The following is a 14789-nucleotide window of genomic DNA, read 5'->3' as shown; positions in this document are numbered from 1 at the left end:
CAGCCGTGCATTGCTGCTATAACCCAATATAAGATACCCAAGAGAGGGCACATACACAAGGTTAACCCGAGCCGCCTATGAAAACGTGGAAGTAACAGAAGAGAATAGGAGACAGGACAGTAAAGAAAGGAGATAGGAAAGAAAAAGGGCAGAGAGGGGGATAGGAAAAGGCGACCACCGATTTCCCCCGGGTGGGTCAGTCCGGGGGTGCCGTCTACGTGAAGCAGAGGCCAAAGGAGTGTGTTGCCTCTGCCGAGGGGCCATAAAGGTCCAAACACCCGGCTTCGGCTCAACTGCCAGGATCCCCTTTTCCCCGGACACGGCTAAGCCGCGCACGGTTAGACGCGGGAGGGTCCGACCCTCATGTGCTCGGGTACGTGGTGTCGCAACACACCAAACGCCTGCTTACGCAGACGCCCCTGCGGGGAGTTCTCGTCGGAGTTCACGCATCCTGAGAAATTGATTATGTGCACTATGCACTGAACAAGACCGGAGTTCATTCCTGCATCACTAGTACACCAATCAGTCGAGATTCTGTGAGGCACGAGGCCGCTTCCTGTTTGCACCAGCGTCAGTGAAGCAGAAATGAGTTGCACGTACGCACTACTTAAATGCGTACACAAGCCATATCTATACTGTGCGGTGAAATATTCTGTACAATTATGAATCTGTTGACGTAAAGGCAAATGACGGCTGCACGCTCGCACACAGTGGAAGACACAGCGGCCCATGCACTTGCCGCAGGAAATGCAACCCTCTCGTATGAGGGAGCAGGGCGACGAAAGCTTCGAAAAAAAAAGCCTTTACGCGTTTTTGCGCGTATTTAAGTTTTCTAGCGCAAAGACGCACCGAACAAGCTATTGCTATGGGAGTAGTTATAGCCTGGTCACGTGCATTTTCACGCGTATAGCCGTCCTTGACTTGTGAAACGCACTTCGCCCCGACGAGGACGACGCCATCTACGCTTAACAGAAATTAACAATTAATGATGTCTTCTCCGATCGCACGGGTCGTCTCAAAGATGTGTTTTAGAAGACTGGTCCATTCAGTGGCGCGATGAGAGACCGTTGCTCCAAACGCCTACTGTACCTGTCGTACTTACTGTATTTACTGAGCGTAGTTTACTTCTTACTTAATTTTTTCACAAGCACACGCACACGCGAGGGGGGGGGGCGGTCCCATGTCTGTGATATACATGTAGAGAGTCTGCTTAAACTACCGATATTTATTATAGATCACTGTATTATTATTACAGCTACCTTGGTTCTCCACAAGAAAAGTAGAAAGATACCTATCAAGAAAGGGGTCAGGCAAGGAGACACAATCTCTCCAATGCTATTCACTGCATGCTTAGAAGAAGTATTCAAGCTCTTAGACTGGGAAGAATTAGGAGTGAGGATCGATGGCGAATATCTCAACAACCTTCGGTTTGCAGATGACATTGTCCTATTGAGCAACAATGGAGAGGAATTACAACAAATGATTGAGGACCTTCATCGAGAAAGTGCAAGAATTGGGTTGAAGATGAATATGCAGAAGACAAAGATAATGTTCAATAGCCTGGCAAGCGAACAAGAATTCAGGATCGCCAGTCAGCCTCTAGAATCTGTAAAGGAATATGTTTATCTAGGTCAATTACTCACAGGGGACCCTGATCATGAGAAAGAAATTTACAGAAGAATAAAATTAGGTTGGAGTGCATACGGCAGGCATTGCCAAATCCTGACTGGGAGCTTACCACTGTCGTTGAAAAGAAAAGTGTACAATCATTGCATTCTACCGGTGCTAACATACGGGGCAGAAACTTGGAGGTTAACAAAGAAGCTCGAGAACAAGTTAAGGACCGCACAAAGAGCGATGGAACGAAAAATCTTAGGAGTAACGTTAAGAGACAGGAAGAGAGCGGTGTGGATCAGAGAACAAACGGGGGTAGATGATATTCTAGTTGACATTAAGCGGAAGAAATGGAGCTGGGCAGGCCATGTAATGCGTAGGATGGATAACCGGTGGACCATTAGGGTTACAGAATGGATACCAAGAGAAGGGAAGCGCAGTCGAGGACGGCAGAAAGTCAGGTGGGATGATGAGGTTAGGAAATTCGCAGGCGCAAGTTGGAATAGGCTAGCGCAAGACAGGGGTAATTGGAGATCGCAGGGAGAGGCCTTCGTCCTGCAGTGGACATAAATATAGGCTGATGATGATGATGATGATGATGACGTGACGTGGAGGAAAGCAGAAGTTTGCCCCCCCCCCCCCCCGGTCGGGCCGGTGAAGCCTCCCCCCCCCCCCGAAAAAAATTTCTGGCTACGCCCCTGTAGTTGAGAATGAAAAAATTCGTCGGCCCTACCACTCCGTGAAGATGGTTAACCAGCGAAGCTGAAACATGCGGCCCCGGTATTTATCACTGGGTCAATCCCTAGGGTTCATTCAAGTATTTCTCAATTATGAGGTTACACACGTTCGGCTGTGACGGAGAGAACGTCACTGACGGTATGCCCGCATTTCACTGTTGTCGGTTGCATTCGATGTCTCGAGTTTGCTCGGCGGCGTGGTTAGCAGCATTCGCCCGCCACTGCCACTTGCGGTTTTTTGAAATCAAATTGCTTCAAACATTAAATATGTACGTCTCGTAAGATAATGAATGGCTCTGGTTCATAGCGCCGTAAACGCGGCCTCCCCAATACGACGACAGAAGTGAAATTCTACGCTGGAATGGTTAGTGGCTCTGCAGCCAGCTATGGAAGCAGACGACGATGACGAACGCGGGAGCAGAGGCACGAGCGCGTGCCGAGTACGAGCACGAGTGCAACCCAAGAAGCGCCAACGAGCCAGCTGCAGAAGAAGACGACGACGCTCGAGCGAATGCTGATGATTATAGTTTTGTGTACACAGGCGATTTCGCCTAGCCATATATGATTTCGCCTATAGAAGGACACAACTTTAAAAACAACAGTTGGCAAAAAAGGCAGACGGACCGTGCGGGGTTGTGCTACTCCGCCAGCCAATCACAGAAGTAAACAAAATCGTCGTCATGCGACGTTTTCAAAATGGTGTCATACTTGATACCACTGTAATTGTTGTATTTGTACTTTCTACTATAATAGTTGAGTGAAAACATATAAAATGACGCGTTTATAATTTTATTTTTGTGGTTACTGCCTATTTAGGTAACAGGGAAACTTTGAAGTACGAACTATTTGTAGCCTCGCGGGGAGGAAGAGTGGCTGGCGGGGCTTCACTGCATACTTAAGTTGTATCTGACTATAGACATATAAAGCTTCGCTTTATTAAGTTACATTGCTCTAGTGAATCCCAGTAGAGTACAGTTAAAGAAGAATAAAGAAAAATGGCATAAGTAAAAGGTGAAGTTCAACTGAAATATGCAAGAAATTGCAATGTACACAGGGGAAAATAAAGTCAGTGGTTTAAAATTTTAAACCACAATCTTTTCTACAGAGCGAAGGAATGTTGATTGGCTGGCATGTTTGGGTGAAACCGACAGCTAATTTGAATGGCACACAACCAGCATGCGAGAATATAGAACTCCATCGCTATGTCAAATACATGACCTAAGCCGGCGCGCATGCTGTGAAACGTTTTTAGTGGACTGAGAGTGGTACTACGGTCAACGACTGGATTGCTATAGTGTGCCTTGAATTGCGAGGGCATTTCAAGCCTCCGGCTCCACGCGGCGTGGTGGCGTGTGCGGTGGGGGGGACAGGGGAAGCGCTCATCTTGGCATCACTCTGGACTCGGAAAGACAGTTGACAGTCGCTCTACCCCAGCCGCACAGACATTGCTCGTGGGCCGCCATTTCAGTTCGATTTCAAAATTCTAGTGCCGCTCCTGTCCAAATCTAGAAAACGATTAATCGAACAGGCCTAATCAATTAAGTCGATTAAATGAAAGGTGGACATCAAGGAAGATTAATCGTTTTACGGGATACTTTGCATCGATTAATCGTTCATCGATATTACAAACCCTAGTGCTGATATGCACGTACCTTTAGGAAGTGCCTGTTGCTTCAAACTTGACTTAGTGTGTTTTGAGCAGGCAATAGATGCTTGTGACCAGGTTAAGGTGGTGGTCCCACGCCGGGCATCTTAAACATGACTGTAGCTCAAACCGCTATGTGCCTCCACTTGTCCGGGATTTGAAAACATTGCTTGTTGAGGGGTCCACCAGGTGGTTCGGGGTGCCATATATCGTGGTTCTCTTTCTAACTACCACTGCTTTGTGTTCAGGGTGATTGGGGAAGAATTTATCATCAGCAGCTCATTATGTCTATTAGAGGACGAAGGACTATCCCAGTGATCTCATATTACTCCTGTCTTGCGCTAGCTGATTCCACGTTATGCCTGCAAGTTTTATAACTTCATTGCACCACCTAGTTCTCTGCCATCCTCTGCTTTGCTTCCCTTCTCTTGGCCCCATTTTGTAACTCTGATAGACCACCCTGCCCTCTGACCACCGTGTAATGCCTTACGCATTACATCTGGGATTTCGTGGTGCTTCCGCTCTTTCTTCAATGCCTTGCGCTGCTAAGGCTACGGCCGACTGGGGCATGCCCACAAGGCTCTGCCTTATAAATGTCAGCGTGACGCGCAGTTCAATTTCATTTTGGATGTTAACGTAGTAGCCACCACTTCGATTATGACCTCTACGACGCGAGCTGCAGTGCACTTAACCAGTGGACTCGTGGCGGCACCCCGTGGCGGTCGTGGTATCTCCGCTCTGTAGCAAAACGCAGCTGCATGCAACTGTGGTGCATCTGGGCAGCGTTTGCTTTATGCATGACAGGGCTTGAGTGCATGGTCGTGCTCAAATGCTCCAGTCTGACCGTGCTAAGTGGTACGGACCGGCTGTGTCTGTTGCCAGCCTTTACCGGCTTTGCCAGCCTTTTAGCTTTCCTGTTTTTCCCCCCTATTTGGCTCACTATCTCGCATTGTTTTGTCTACCACGTTTGTGTTCTCTGTACATTTTGTCTCGCATATTGCTTTTTAAGTGCACCAGTACGAAGGCCCTCTAGCTGTTCCTGGCCCCTATAAAAAACATTTGATTGATTGGTTATTATTATTGTTATTGTAGTATGAAATTGATTTTTAAATATGTACTAGTACAGTGTAGACCGCTTATAACGTAAGTCGCCGGAGTCGTGAATATCTGCATTATAAGCGGTACCGCACTATAACCAAAACAACGATTTTCAAGCCCTGTACGTATGCAAAACATGTAGACCAAGCATGTAGACACGCCTTGTACTATCGCACGCATATCGTGATTACGTTTCTGGCGAAAACATAATCGCAATGTAGCCGGCGCTCTTCAAGTTTGACAGCTTTGTACCGAGTCAAAACGAAACAACTGTTTGCCGCAACGGCTGGAAAAAATCGTGACCGCTATCAGCGCGATTATGAACGGCGACTTTGTGGTGTAAAGGCACGCGCCCGACGCACGCACAAAGTTTGGACGAACTGACTACCATTCACTGCAACAACTGCAATCGCTATCTATGCAATCATCGATGGCGACTACGGAGTTTTTATTGCGATAGCAATTATATGGACACTTCAACCGGATTTCTGCCGTTGGCGTCGCCGTCGGCGTCGCCGTGAGGTTCCGTATAGATAAAATCTTCGCCGCGCGCCGTATGCCCCAGAGGCAGCGTGCGGGGACGCGCGCTATCACGGAGAGCGAACGCACTCAATCTCCCACGCGCAAGCAAGGTAGCGGAAAGCCAGCGCCGGCACTTCTCTGCCAACAACCGCGCTCGTCGCTCGTCCGCACACTCTTATCTCTCCCCCGCGCAAGCAAGGAAGCGGGAAGCCAGCGCCGGAAGGAGCGGGGGGGGGGGGGGGGGGGGCGCACTTCTACGCTGCCAACAACCGCGCTCGTCGTTCGTTCGACCGCACCGTCTATATCTCCACACGGCTCTGACCTTTATGCGCATTCGCCGCTCAGTTTCCGTTGAAGCGATAGACCGCACGTACCTTCGCCCGCTCCTGCGGCGTATATATCCGCTCGCTGCCAGCGTTTTGACGGTCGTTGTCTGCAGTCATTCAGTGTGATCTATTCATGTTTGTTTGTGCGCGCTCACACCACGCTTATTCAATGAGTTAGTAATAGTCGGGCCACATTTTCCAACGCACGCTACACATGCAATGCTGCCCGGGTCGGCAGTGCGGCGCTACAGGTGTGTCCCTTCGCACGCGCTGCCCACGGGAAGCGCTTCTCATCAACACCGCCATTTCACACGCGCCTTCTCGTGGTCATCGAGTCTCTCTTCATGTCGGTCTACTTACGCCGCAGCACACCTGCTTACTTAATCAGCTCATGTTTACTACAATTCATATTGCTACCAAAGCCGCTCACCTTACTTCGTATGACATTGCTGCGTTGCTATCGCATTCATCGCTTCGCGCCTTAGGGCGAAACTGTGACATTTTTTTTTAGGCATGCGGCCGACGCGCGTACCGAGTAAAAACGAAACTACTGTTCGCCGCAGCCGCTGCGGAGAAAGCCGCGGCCGCTATCGACGCGATCGTGGATGATCGCGGTGTTATGCGCACCAGTAAATGCAAGAATACAGGTTTTAAAGACACAAATAGGCTCGAAGCGTTCCAGCGTTGCTGTCATTTACGTACGATTTCAACTGATGGCTGTGGCGATGCGGACTCTGCCGCTTCGTTTCGGTTGGACGCTAGCGCCATTCTTGCTGTTTTGTGTCGCACATTTGCGGCGCTCGCTGCTCACTGAGCTCCGAAAGTAGTCCGAATTAACCGATGTGCGGCCAGATAAGTCCGAATACGAGAGTTTGATTGCATTGAATAATGCATACGCCGGCCGGCGGCACGCATCTTGTTGAGAAGCGTGCTCGCTGCCGCCCTTGCAAGATTTTCCCGCGGAAGCCGCATTATAACCGGTATTTCATCTCACGCGGCTGCACTGTAAGCGGTATGCGTATACATGGAGTTCTATGGGAGGGTAAACGGGAGTCGGAAAAGGCCACATTGTCGCCAGTTCTGCACTATAAATGGTTACGTTATAAGTGGTCTATACTGTATATTATTTCAGTTCAGTATTTTTTGTGCAATATTGTTATAGTGTGACAATTTTTTTAAAGCATCAGTGAAGTGCAGTAAAACGCAATTTGCCTGATCATATGCATTGTGCTATTAATTTCTTCGGAGGTTTAATAACGGTTGGCTACCATGTCCAGTGTTATGCCATAAGGTAATATGGCACAGCAATTATTACGCTCCTCACAGAACAAATTTAATGTCTTTCTCAATCAAAACATCATAGTAGGCTGAGAACAATAAACAAACTGGTATTTCTTATTCTTTGTGTGGTGACTTGGTCAAAGTATATAAATTGTGAAAATAAGCTGTTTATGTATATTTTTTGATATTATGCAAATGAGCTGCCCACATACATTTCAGTAAGTGGTTCAATTGAACGCCTTGGCAAAGGGCAACGAAAGACACCTATTAGGGCCCTCTGATTCTCAAATTTGTGGTATCTGACATTCTGTCATTTTATTTGTTTTGAGAAAGACAATTTCACATGTTGAAACCAGTTGCAATAGAACATGAATTTTACACAGTGAAAGCTTCTCTAACAATTCACCAGCCACTCAATGTGATGTGCTCCCGATGCAGTGTTGATGCTTTAAAACACCCTTGAAAAACAAAGGAAGTGCTTCATGGGCAAGGTTAGACAGAAACAAGAATCAGGAGGAGACAAGCTACAAATTTGGTAAATTTTAGCTGCAGTAGATGCTTTTGTTGAGTGCTGCAGGTGTTTCAATCCTTTTTTGTTGATTTTCTGAAGACCAACTTTTTCGTGTTTCATTCATACACCAGCAAGTATAACTATTTCTAATAAAGAATTTTGAATGTTATTTGGTGCACATATTTCTTACATATTGGCTCTGCTATGAGCCACCAAATATAAAATCGTACGACAGCTTTTCCTATATGGCGTTGTCTGCAGATGTTAGCTAGGCGATCTTGTAGACAGATGATGACGCGGGCACTGAACGCGAGTGCAAGCACTGATGTCGATATCTTGCGTACTGTTGTTACTTCAAAAGTAAAAAAAACTGTTGCGGCAGGCATACATTCATTAATCAGGCGTGTTCTTTATATCTGAAAAAGCATCCAGATCACTAACCTATTGTTTCAAGCTTAGTTTACGGCAGGCTGTTTGAGGTCATACTTGGACGGTCTGAGACGAAATGGTCAAGCAACACGGTGCCGCAACCGAGGAGCGAGCGTTGCCGCGTGTCTGAGCTTGTGTTTTGTGGTTGCATGCCCTTTTCCTCCTGCCAACACGTTGGTTTGCGGGTGCGCACCGACGTGTGCTGTCTCATTCTGATTAGTCGGCAAGGCATGTCCTTTGTGTCTATAACATGCCCTTCTTGATCGTCCCTAGTGAAGCAAACATGGGAACATAATGAAATGGTGATATTATTAGACGAAGCTGTATTAGCCTCTTCGCCCACTTTCTGGATGCTCTCTGCTAAGGTGGTTCCCAAAGGGTCAGAGCTCTAACTTGCGCTCACGTCAACGCAGCAGTTAAAACTGGGGGTTTATGAGTATATGGATACAGAATGTTGAGACAGCAGTGGAACCGGACTAAGTGATTTACAAATGCAAACAAGTACTTTGAGAAGCACTTTGTGCAGCGGAGTTCAGCTTGATGGGTACCACAAGTGTAGACTGAGAGATGTGCTTTCTTGTGAAAAAAGTGTATTGGTTCATTATGCAGTCTCTTGTTGCAAATGTTTACTGAACAAGAGCACTAAATTAGCCTGAGGGGAGGGTTCTACAATCGCAGTTTTTGTGTTGGCCAACATACTTTTGATTCCAAAAGCAACTAGTAAGTTCCTTTTTTTTCATTCCAGTTAGGCAGAAAGAAGTGGAGTCTTTATGTCCAGGTGTAGTCACCATGCAATGCAACGTCAAAGTAGCCATCAAGTCTACGTGTTGCACCATCAGAGTCTTCTCCAAGATGTTGCAGTGCACCGTCGAGATGGTGTCTCAAGGCACGCAAGTCTCTGGACTGGACGACGACATAGATAGTGCCGAGCAGCAGACGCAGTATTGTGCAAAAAGAAAAGGCAAGCGTGTTTTCTTCTTGCTCTTCCTTTCTAATGCCCCCTCGGGGGTGTTTGTGTCAGCAGGTGTTCGGTGTGTTGCAACACCACAGACAGGAGCAGAGGGGGGTTGAACCCTCTCGCGTCTAGCCGTGAGTGACTTAGCCGTGTCCGGGTAAACAGGGATCCTAAGGGTTGAGCCGATGCTGGGTGTTTGGACCTTCATGGCCCCTTGGCGGAGGCAACACACCTCTTTGACCTCTGCTTCCTGTAGACGACACCCCCGGACTGCCCCACCCGGGGGAAATCGGTAGTTGCCTTTTCGTGTCCTCCTCTCCAATCTCCGTCTTTCTCGCTTTCAATCTTTCCTGTCCTTGACTCACTTCCTTTTACTTCTGGATATCCAGGAAGCAAAGGTTAACCGTGTGCAATATGAATGAGTTTATTTTCTCCTGTTTACAACAGAAAGGAAGCAGAAGCTAAAGGCCACGTGGCCTGACAAAGGCTTCTGCTCCCACAACAATTCGGCACGCAGGCCGTACGCAGCAACATGTATCTTTCAGACATAGCAAAATTAACTGGAGTGTCGCGACACAGAACGTCTTACAAGAAGTATGAATGAGCGATAGAATACTCAAAGTACGATACATTTTGTTTCAGACCAACTACAACCTGAAAACAAAACACATAAAAGACTGACAATTTATGCTGCGGTTCTAATCAGACAAACTCAATATTGTTCAGAATGAGAAAGGTTTTGTATGATTTATTCGAATATTCCATAATTTCATCTATCCAGTCTATAGTCCATATATCCAGTCTTGAGTATATACATTAGGAAATAGTGGCGTTGCATAGCTGGCATCTACAGGTATTACCAAATCTTGCAGCATCCCACTGTTGGTCTCGGTGTTGGGTGGCTACCATCGCTGCCGAATATTGAAAGCATGTCATGGCAAATGCCTTCCCCCTCTCCCCACCTTCTAGATCGCCGTTTTTGCAGAGGGCACACAGCAGCAACTTTTCAATTCACACTCCAAAGGAATGGAGGAACATTTCCACATTACCATGTCATGCACAGTGAAGGAACCACACCAAGATAGCTATCTCCATTCTGGGTGGCAAAATGCCTTGCAGAAAAAATTGGAAAAGATTACAACGCCTCAAAGATGGCAAGGGGGGACCTCCTTCCGTACTCAAAACCACAGACCAAGCACAAAAGCTCACTGATCTAACCAGTATTGGCGATATCAACGTCTCAATTTCAGCACCCAGCTCACTAAACAAAAGCAGGGGCATGATATCAGAAGATTTCCTAAACTTGAGTGATGAACTCCTTGAAGGGTTCCAAGAGCAATATATCCAGTGCATCAATGAATGACTCTCCGAAAAATGACGAACAAATCTCATCAAACACGTGATACCTACCTTTGGTACCAATATTGTGCCTAGTTCACTCGACGCAGGGTATGTGAAGATCGACGTAAGAACGTACTATATCCCAAACCTGAGCCAGTACTTCAAGTGCCAGAGGTTCGGGCATGCATCACAATCATGCAGAGGTAAATCGACATGTGCAAAGTGTTGTGCCAGTGATCACCCGTCGGAGAGCTGTGATGCTCTGCCACACTGTACAAACTACAAAAGAGATCATCCAGCTTATTCAACGATCTTGGAAGAAAGAAAAGGAGATGGTAATTTCAGTCACGATGAAACAGATCTTTTATGAAGCAAGAAAAATGCTATGATAAATGTTAATTGCGACCACAAAAATGAGTGCTGTCGTCCTATGGTAATTGTATTTCAACATTTCGGCCATTTTATTTCGCACTCGTGTTGTTTTTCTTGTCTGCAATAAATTGACTGGCACTTGGATTAAACATGTTGGTACTTGGATTGCTCATGCTCATACACTGACGTGAGGTATATTTGTGCTGGCGCTGAGAATGAATATGTTGGCGCTAGTAATACGTGCTTGTCACTTAGATTAAATTGTGTGAAGCCAAGATTATTTCCTTAGTGTTCGGATTATTTTAGCTGGTGCTTGGATTAAATTGACCAGGAAGACTTGTAGTATAGTGCCACTGGCTCTTGGTGATTATTTTGTTTTTAAGAATACCTTTGTTTTGCTGTTATGGCAGTTTTCGTCGTTGGTCGATGGTTGAACTTGGCAAAGCAAAAGAAGGTGTTCATTTGTTCACTGGCTCGTTTGTTCATTGGTTTAGCCTTTCTGCTTACATTGAAAATTATCGGCAACGGTTTCTGCTCAACTTTTTTTTTTTGCTATTGGCAGGAGCTACTTCAGCCCTGAAAATGTAATTTCATTTCGTTTCATTTATTTTACTTTCAGGACCTTTCAGACATTACAGAATGGAGTGGGTAAAATTTACAAACGAGTTCAAATACTGTCACCTTCCGTTAATTCGACCCTGACAGGACTGACGAAATTGTTACCTGGGGGTTGAATTAAACAAGATACAGAACTAGCGCGAAAACACGCCCCTGATTCACTTGGCAGTATTTGCCCAATTCTAACATGCCTCAAATCAAATTGGCGGCTGCTTTCTATGTGTATGAAGTAGAAAACTATCGTAGAGATAACAAATAGCACCAGATATTTCACTTCGTAGTATTCATTTCGTTATAACCCGTTTCATTATAATGGGGTGTGACTGTGAACATACATTCAAAAGATGAGCGATCCCACATAGAAAGTAGATCATTAGTAAATGCCATAAGCAGAGTTTCACGAGAGCGATGCGGATGAAATATGTGCTGGTTAGATGCAAAAAAAGAAATTGATTCCAAGAAATCAACCAGACTGTAGTAAATAACATCATCTAGTAGTTTGCAAGCAACTGAAGTTAATGAGGTCAAACAGGCCGGTAATTGAGTGGATTGCAAATATCACGGGATTTCTGCACAGGTACCACCTTGGCCACCATTCAGTCATCGGGTAGCATGGCATTCTGCAAAGACGTCATGAAGATACAAGACAATAATATTTGTGAATAAGTCTTTCTATCTTTAAAAAAATTGTATTTAATCTCGTCAGCACTAGAAGAAGACAAGAATGTAGTATTGACAATTAATTTACAGATACCCTCCAAGTCAATCAGTATGGGTTTCATAAGCACATAATTTGGCACAGGAGTGTCAGGAAATCTTTTCAGTGTGTTACCGGGGTACTGTTATGAGAAAGCATTGTTTGAATCACTGCAACATTCCTCATGCCGAAGTATCTCGCCACACTATATTAAAACAACATCGTTACTTTCATATATTTTTTACAGCATTCCAAAATCTGTGCAGGTTTATTTCTACAAGGTTAGGCAGTGTATTACGAAAGAAAATATGCTTTGCGCTTCGAAGTGCTTGTTTGTATTCTGAAGTGACAGACAGATAAGCAGACCATTTGATCAGCATTTCGGCTGCTTTGCAACGGCTGAAGATTCGCTTTTTTGTTTTGTAGATGACTCAAAGATAAGTTGAACCATGTAGTGCATTTAGAACCCAACATTCAATGGATAGGGATGTATTTTTCAACGAGGGCATTTACTTTGTACTTCAAATGATGCCAATTTGCATTAACAGACTGCTCCCATAATTGTGGAAAGAATGTGTCTGCAAAGTATTTGAGTTGTGCATTCCATCATGCTCATGGACAGTGTGCTGACAGTGGCACAGTCCAGTGAGTCGATGACGCGCCGTGACATCGCAGTGGCTGTAGCATCGCACTGCCGGGATCAAAGTTGTGCACCCGGTCCTGGCCGGGGCGGTCACGTTTCAGTTGGGGCACCTTGCATTAGGTGCACGTTACACAGCCCCAGGTAATCAAAACTAAGCCTGGATCCCCGACTATTATGTGCTTCATAATCAAATAGTGGTTTTGGCACGTAAAACCCCACATTTTGTTTAGTGTTTTTTTGTGTTAAATGAGCTACCTTTCCTCATCTCTCACTGGATTATGTGGTCTTTGCGTGTTTGACACTACAGGTGGCGCTGCCTTCTATGGTGGACTGTGCACGAGTGTGAAAGTGGCATGCTCCGAGGATGTGGTGGTGAAGAGGGAGCCCGTGTGGACGACCACAGAGGCTGCAGAGATTGACTTGGATGTCCAGGATGACGTAGAAGAGTACCTGGTGGAAAAAACCTCTCCACTCACAGACCGCACAGGTGAGTGATTGATGAAACATCTCATGTGAGGAAGTGATGAAACTATTGAAAATAGAGTAGAAAGAAAAAAATATTGCGAATAAGAAAATACATTTATGCATGACCTCAGGGCTCGGGCGTTAAAGGAAATCGTAAAACACATTGCTCCTTATAAAATCAAGGAGCCTCCTGCAGACAGGATTACTGTTAAGTCTTGCCGGCCTTGCGCACCTTTTGTTTCTAACTCTGACCCCTCCGAAACACAATTTGACTGCGCCAACAGCGCCCGTCTGCATCGGCAGGTGTCTGATGTGTTGTGACATCACGTACCCGAGCACGTGACGGTTGGACCCTCCCGCGTGTAGCCGTGTGCGGCTTAGCCGTATCTGAGGAAAGGGGGATCCTGGTGGTTGAGTCGATGCTGGTGTTCGGACATTTAAAGTCCCTCGGCGGAGGCAACGCACCTCTTCAGTTTCTGCTTCACATGGATGGCACCTCCAGAGTGACCCACCTGGAGGAAATCGGCAGCCGCCTTTTCCTGTCCTCCTCCTCAATCTTTTAGGGGCGAAGCTCCTTATAGCGGCACCCGTTCCGTCCCCGTCGTAGTAGTAGTAGTAGTGTGTAACCAGTCTGAGAAAAATGAGAAAAAATTTCCGAAGTTGTGTCCGTAGCGCGGAATCGAACCAGGGACCCCTCGCTTCCGAGCGCGCGGCGTTAGCCCACTACGCCACGAAGCGGACATGGACAAACGCACCACGATGGCTATAAATACCCAACATTAACGAAAGGCCGCGTTTCTAGCGCATTTCTAACGCGTTTGTGCTAGCGCGTCACGGCCCGTGTAAGAAGCTGGTGTAAGACGCTGTGGCCTCTCCACCTTACCTTCAACGCGTTTCGAACGCGCTGCCCAAGGCGGTGGCAAGTCAAGTTCAAGTCGAGGAGCGTTTATGAATACGGGGGGTATACTCTCTCAGCAGTCATGTGATGGCGTCGGCAAACGCGGTGCACGTTCAGGCATGTGTAAATGGCTGCGTAACCATGTGAAATGGCTGCGTTGTGGCCGCTCCCCCTTACTAGAGAGTACTGCACGTTTCTAACGCGTTTGTGCTAGCGTCCCCTTAAGCGGGAGATCCGATGATTCCCTCCGGAGCTTCGCCCACTCATCATCATTCACCTCGTGGATCTGCTGTCATTTTTTTTCCTTTTATTGCAATAGCAATTATATGGACACTCAAAAGCAGATTTCTGCCGTCGGCGTCGCCGTAGCCGTCGCCGTCGCCGTGAGATTCCGTATGACGTCAATGGAGATGAAATCGTCGGTGGAGATTGTTGTGGAAAGGGGTGAAAAGTTGGGTTAAGTGCAACGCGATAACTGTCTCTCAATAGAAAGACAGTTATCGCGTTGCACGATTCCGTATGACGTCAATGGAGATGAAATCGTCGGTGGAGATTGTTGTGGAAAGGGGTGAAAAGTTGGGTTAAGTGCAACGCGATAACTGTCTCTCAATAGAAAGACAGTTATCGCGTTGCACTT

At 46.4% G+C, this 14789-nt stretch overlaps 1 protein-coding gene across 1 annotated transcript in view; it reads left to right on the top strand.

The window, feature by feature from the left end:
* Positions 1-8970: 8970 nt before the first annotated feature.
* The window catches only part of LOC119453912 (uncharacterized), a 59394-nt gene continuing 53575 nt past the window's right edge, over positions 8971-14789 (top strand). Inside the window, exons 1-2 of the mRNA XM_037715953.2 lie at positions 8971-9124; positions 13097-13276. Coding sequence (XP_037571881.2) covers positions 9016-9124; positions 13097-13276 — 289 coding nt within the window. The 5' untranslated portion in view covers positions 8971-9015. The remainder of the gene's footprint in view (positions 9125-13096; positions 13277-14789) is intronic.

The sequence above is a fragment of the Dermacentor silvarum genome, chromosome 5, assembly GCF_013339745.2.
Source record: "Dermacentor silvarum isolate Dsil-2018 chromosome 5, BIME_Dsil_1.4, whole genome shotgun sequence".
Lineage (NCBI taxonomy): Eukaryota > Metazoa > Arthropoda > Arachnida > Ixodida > Ixodidae > Dermacentor > Dermacentor silvarum.
The sequence above is the reverse complement of the archived record's forward strand: the minus strand, read 5'-3'. Positions and strand labels throughout refer to the sequence as shown.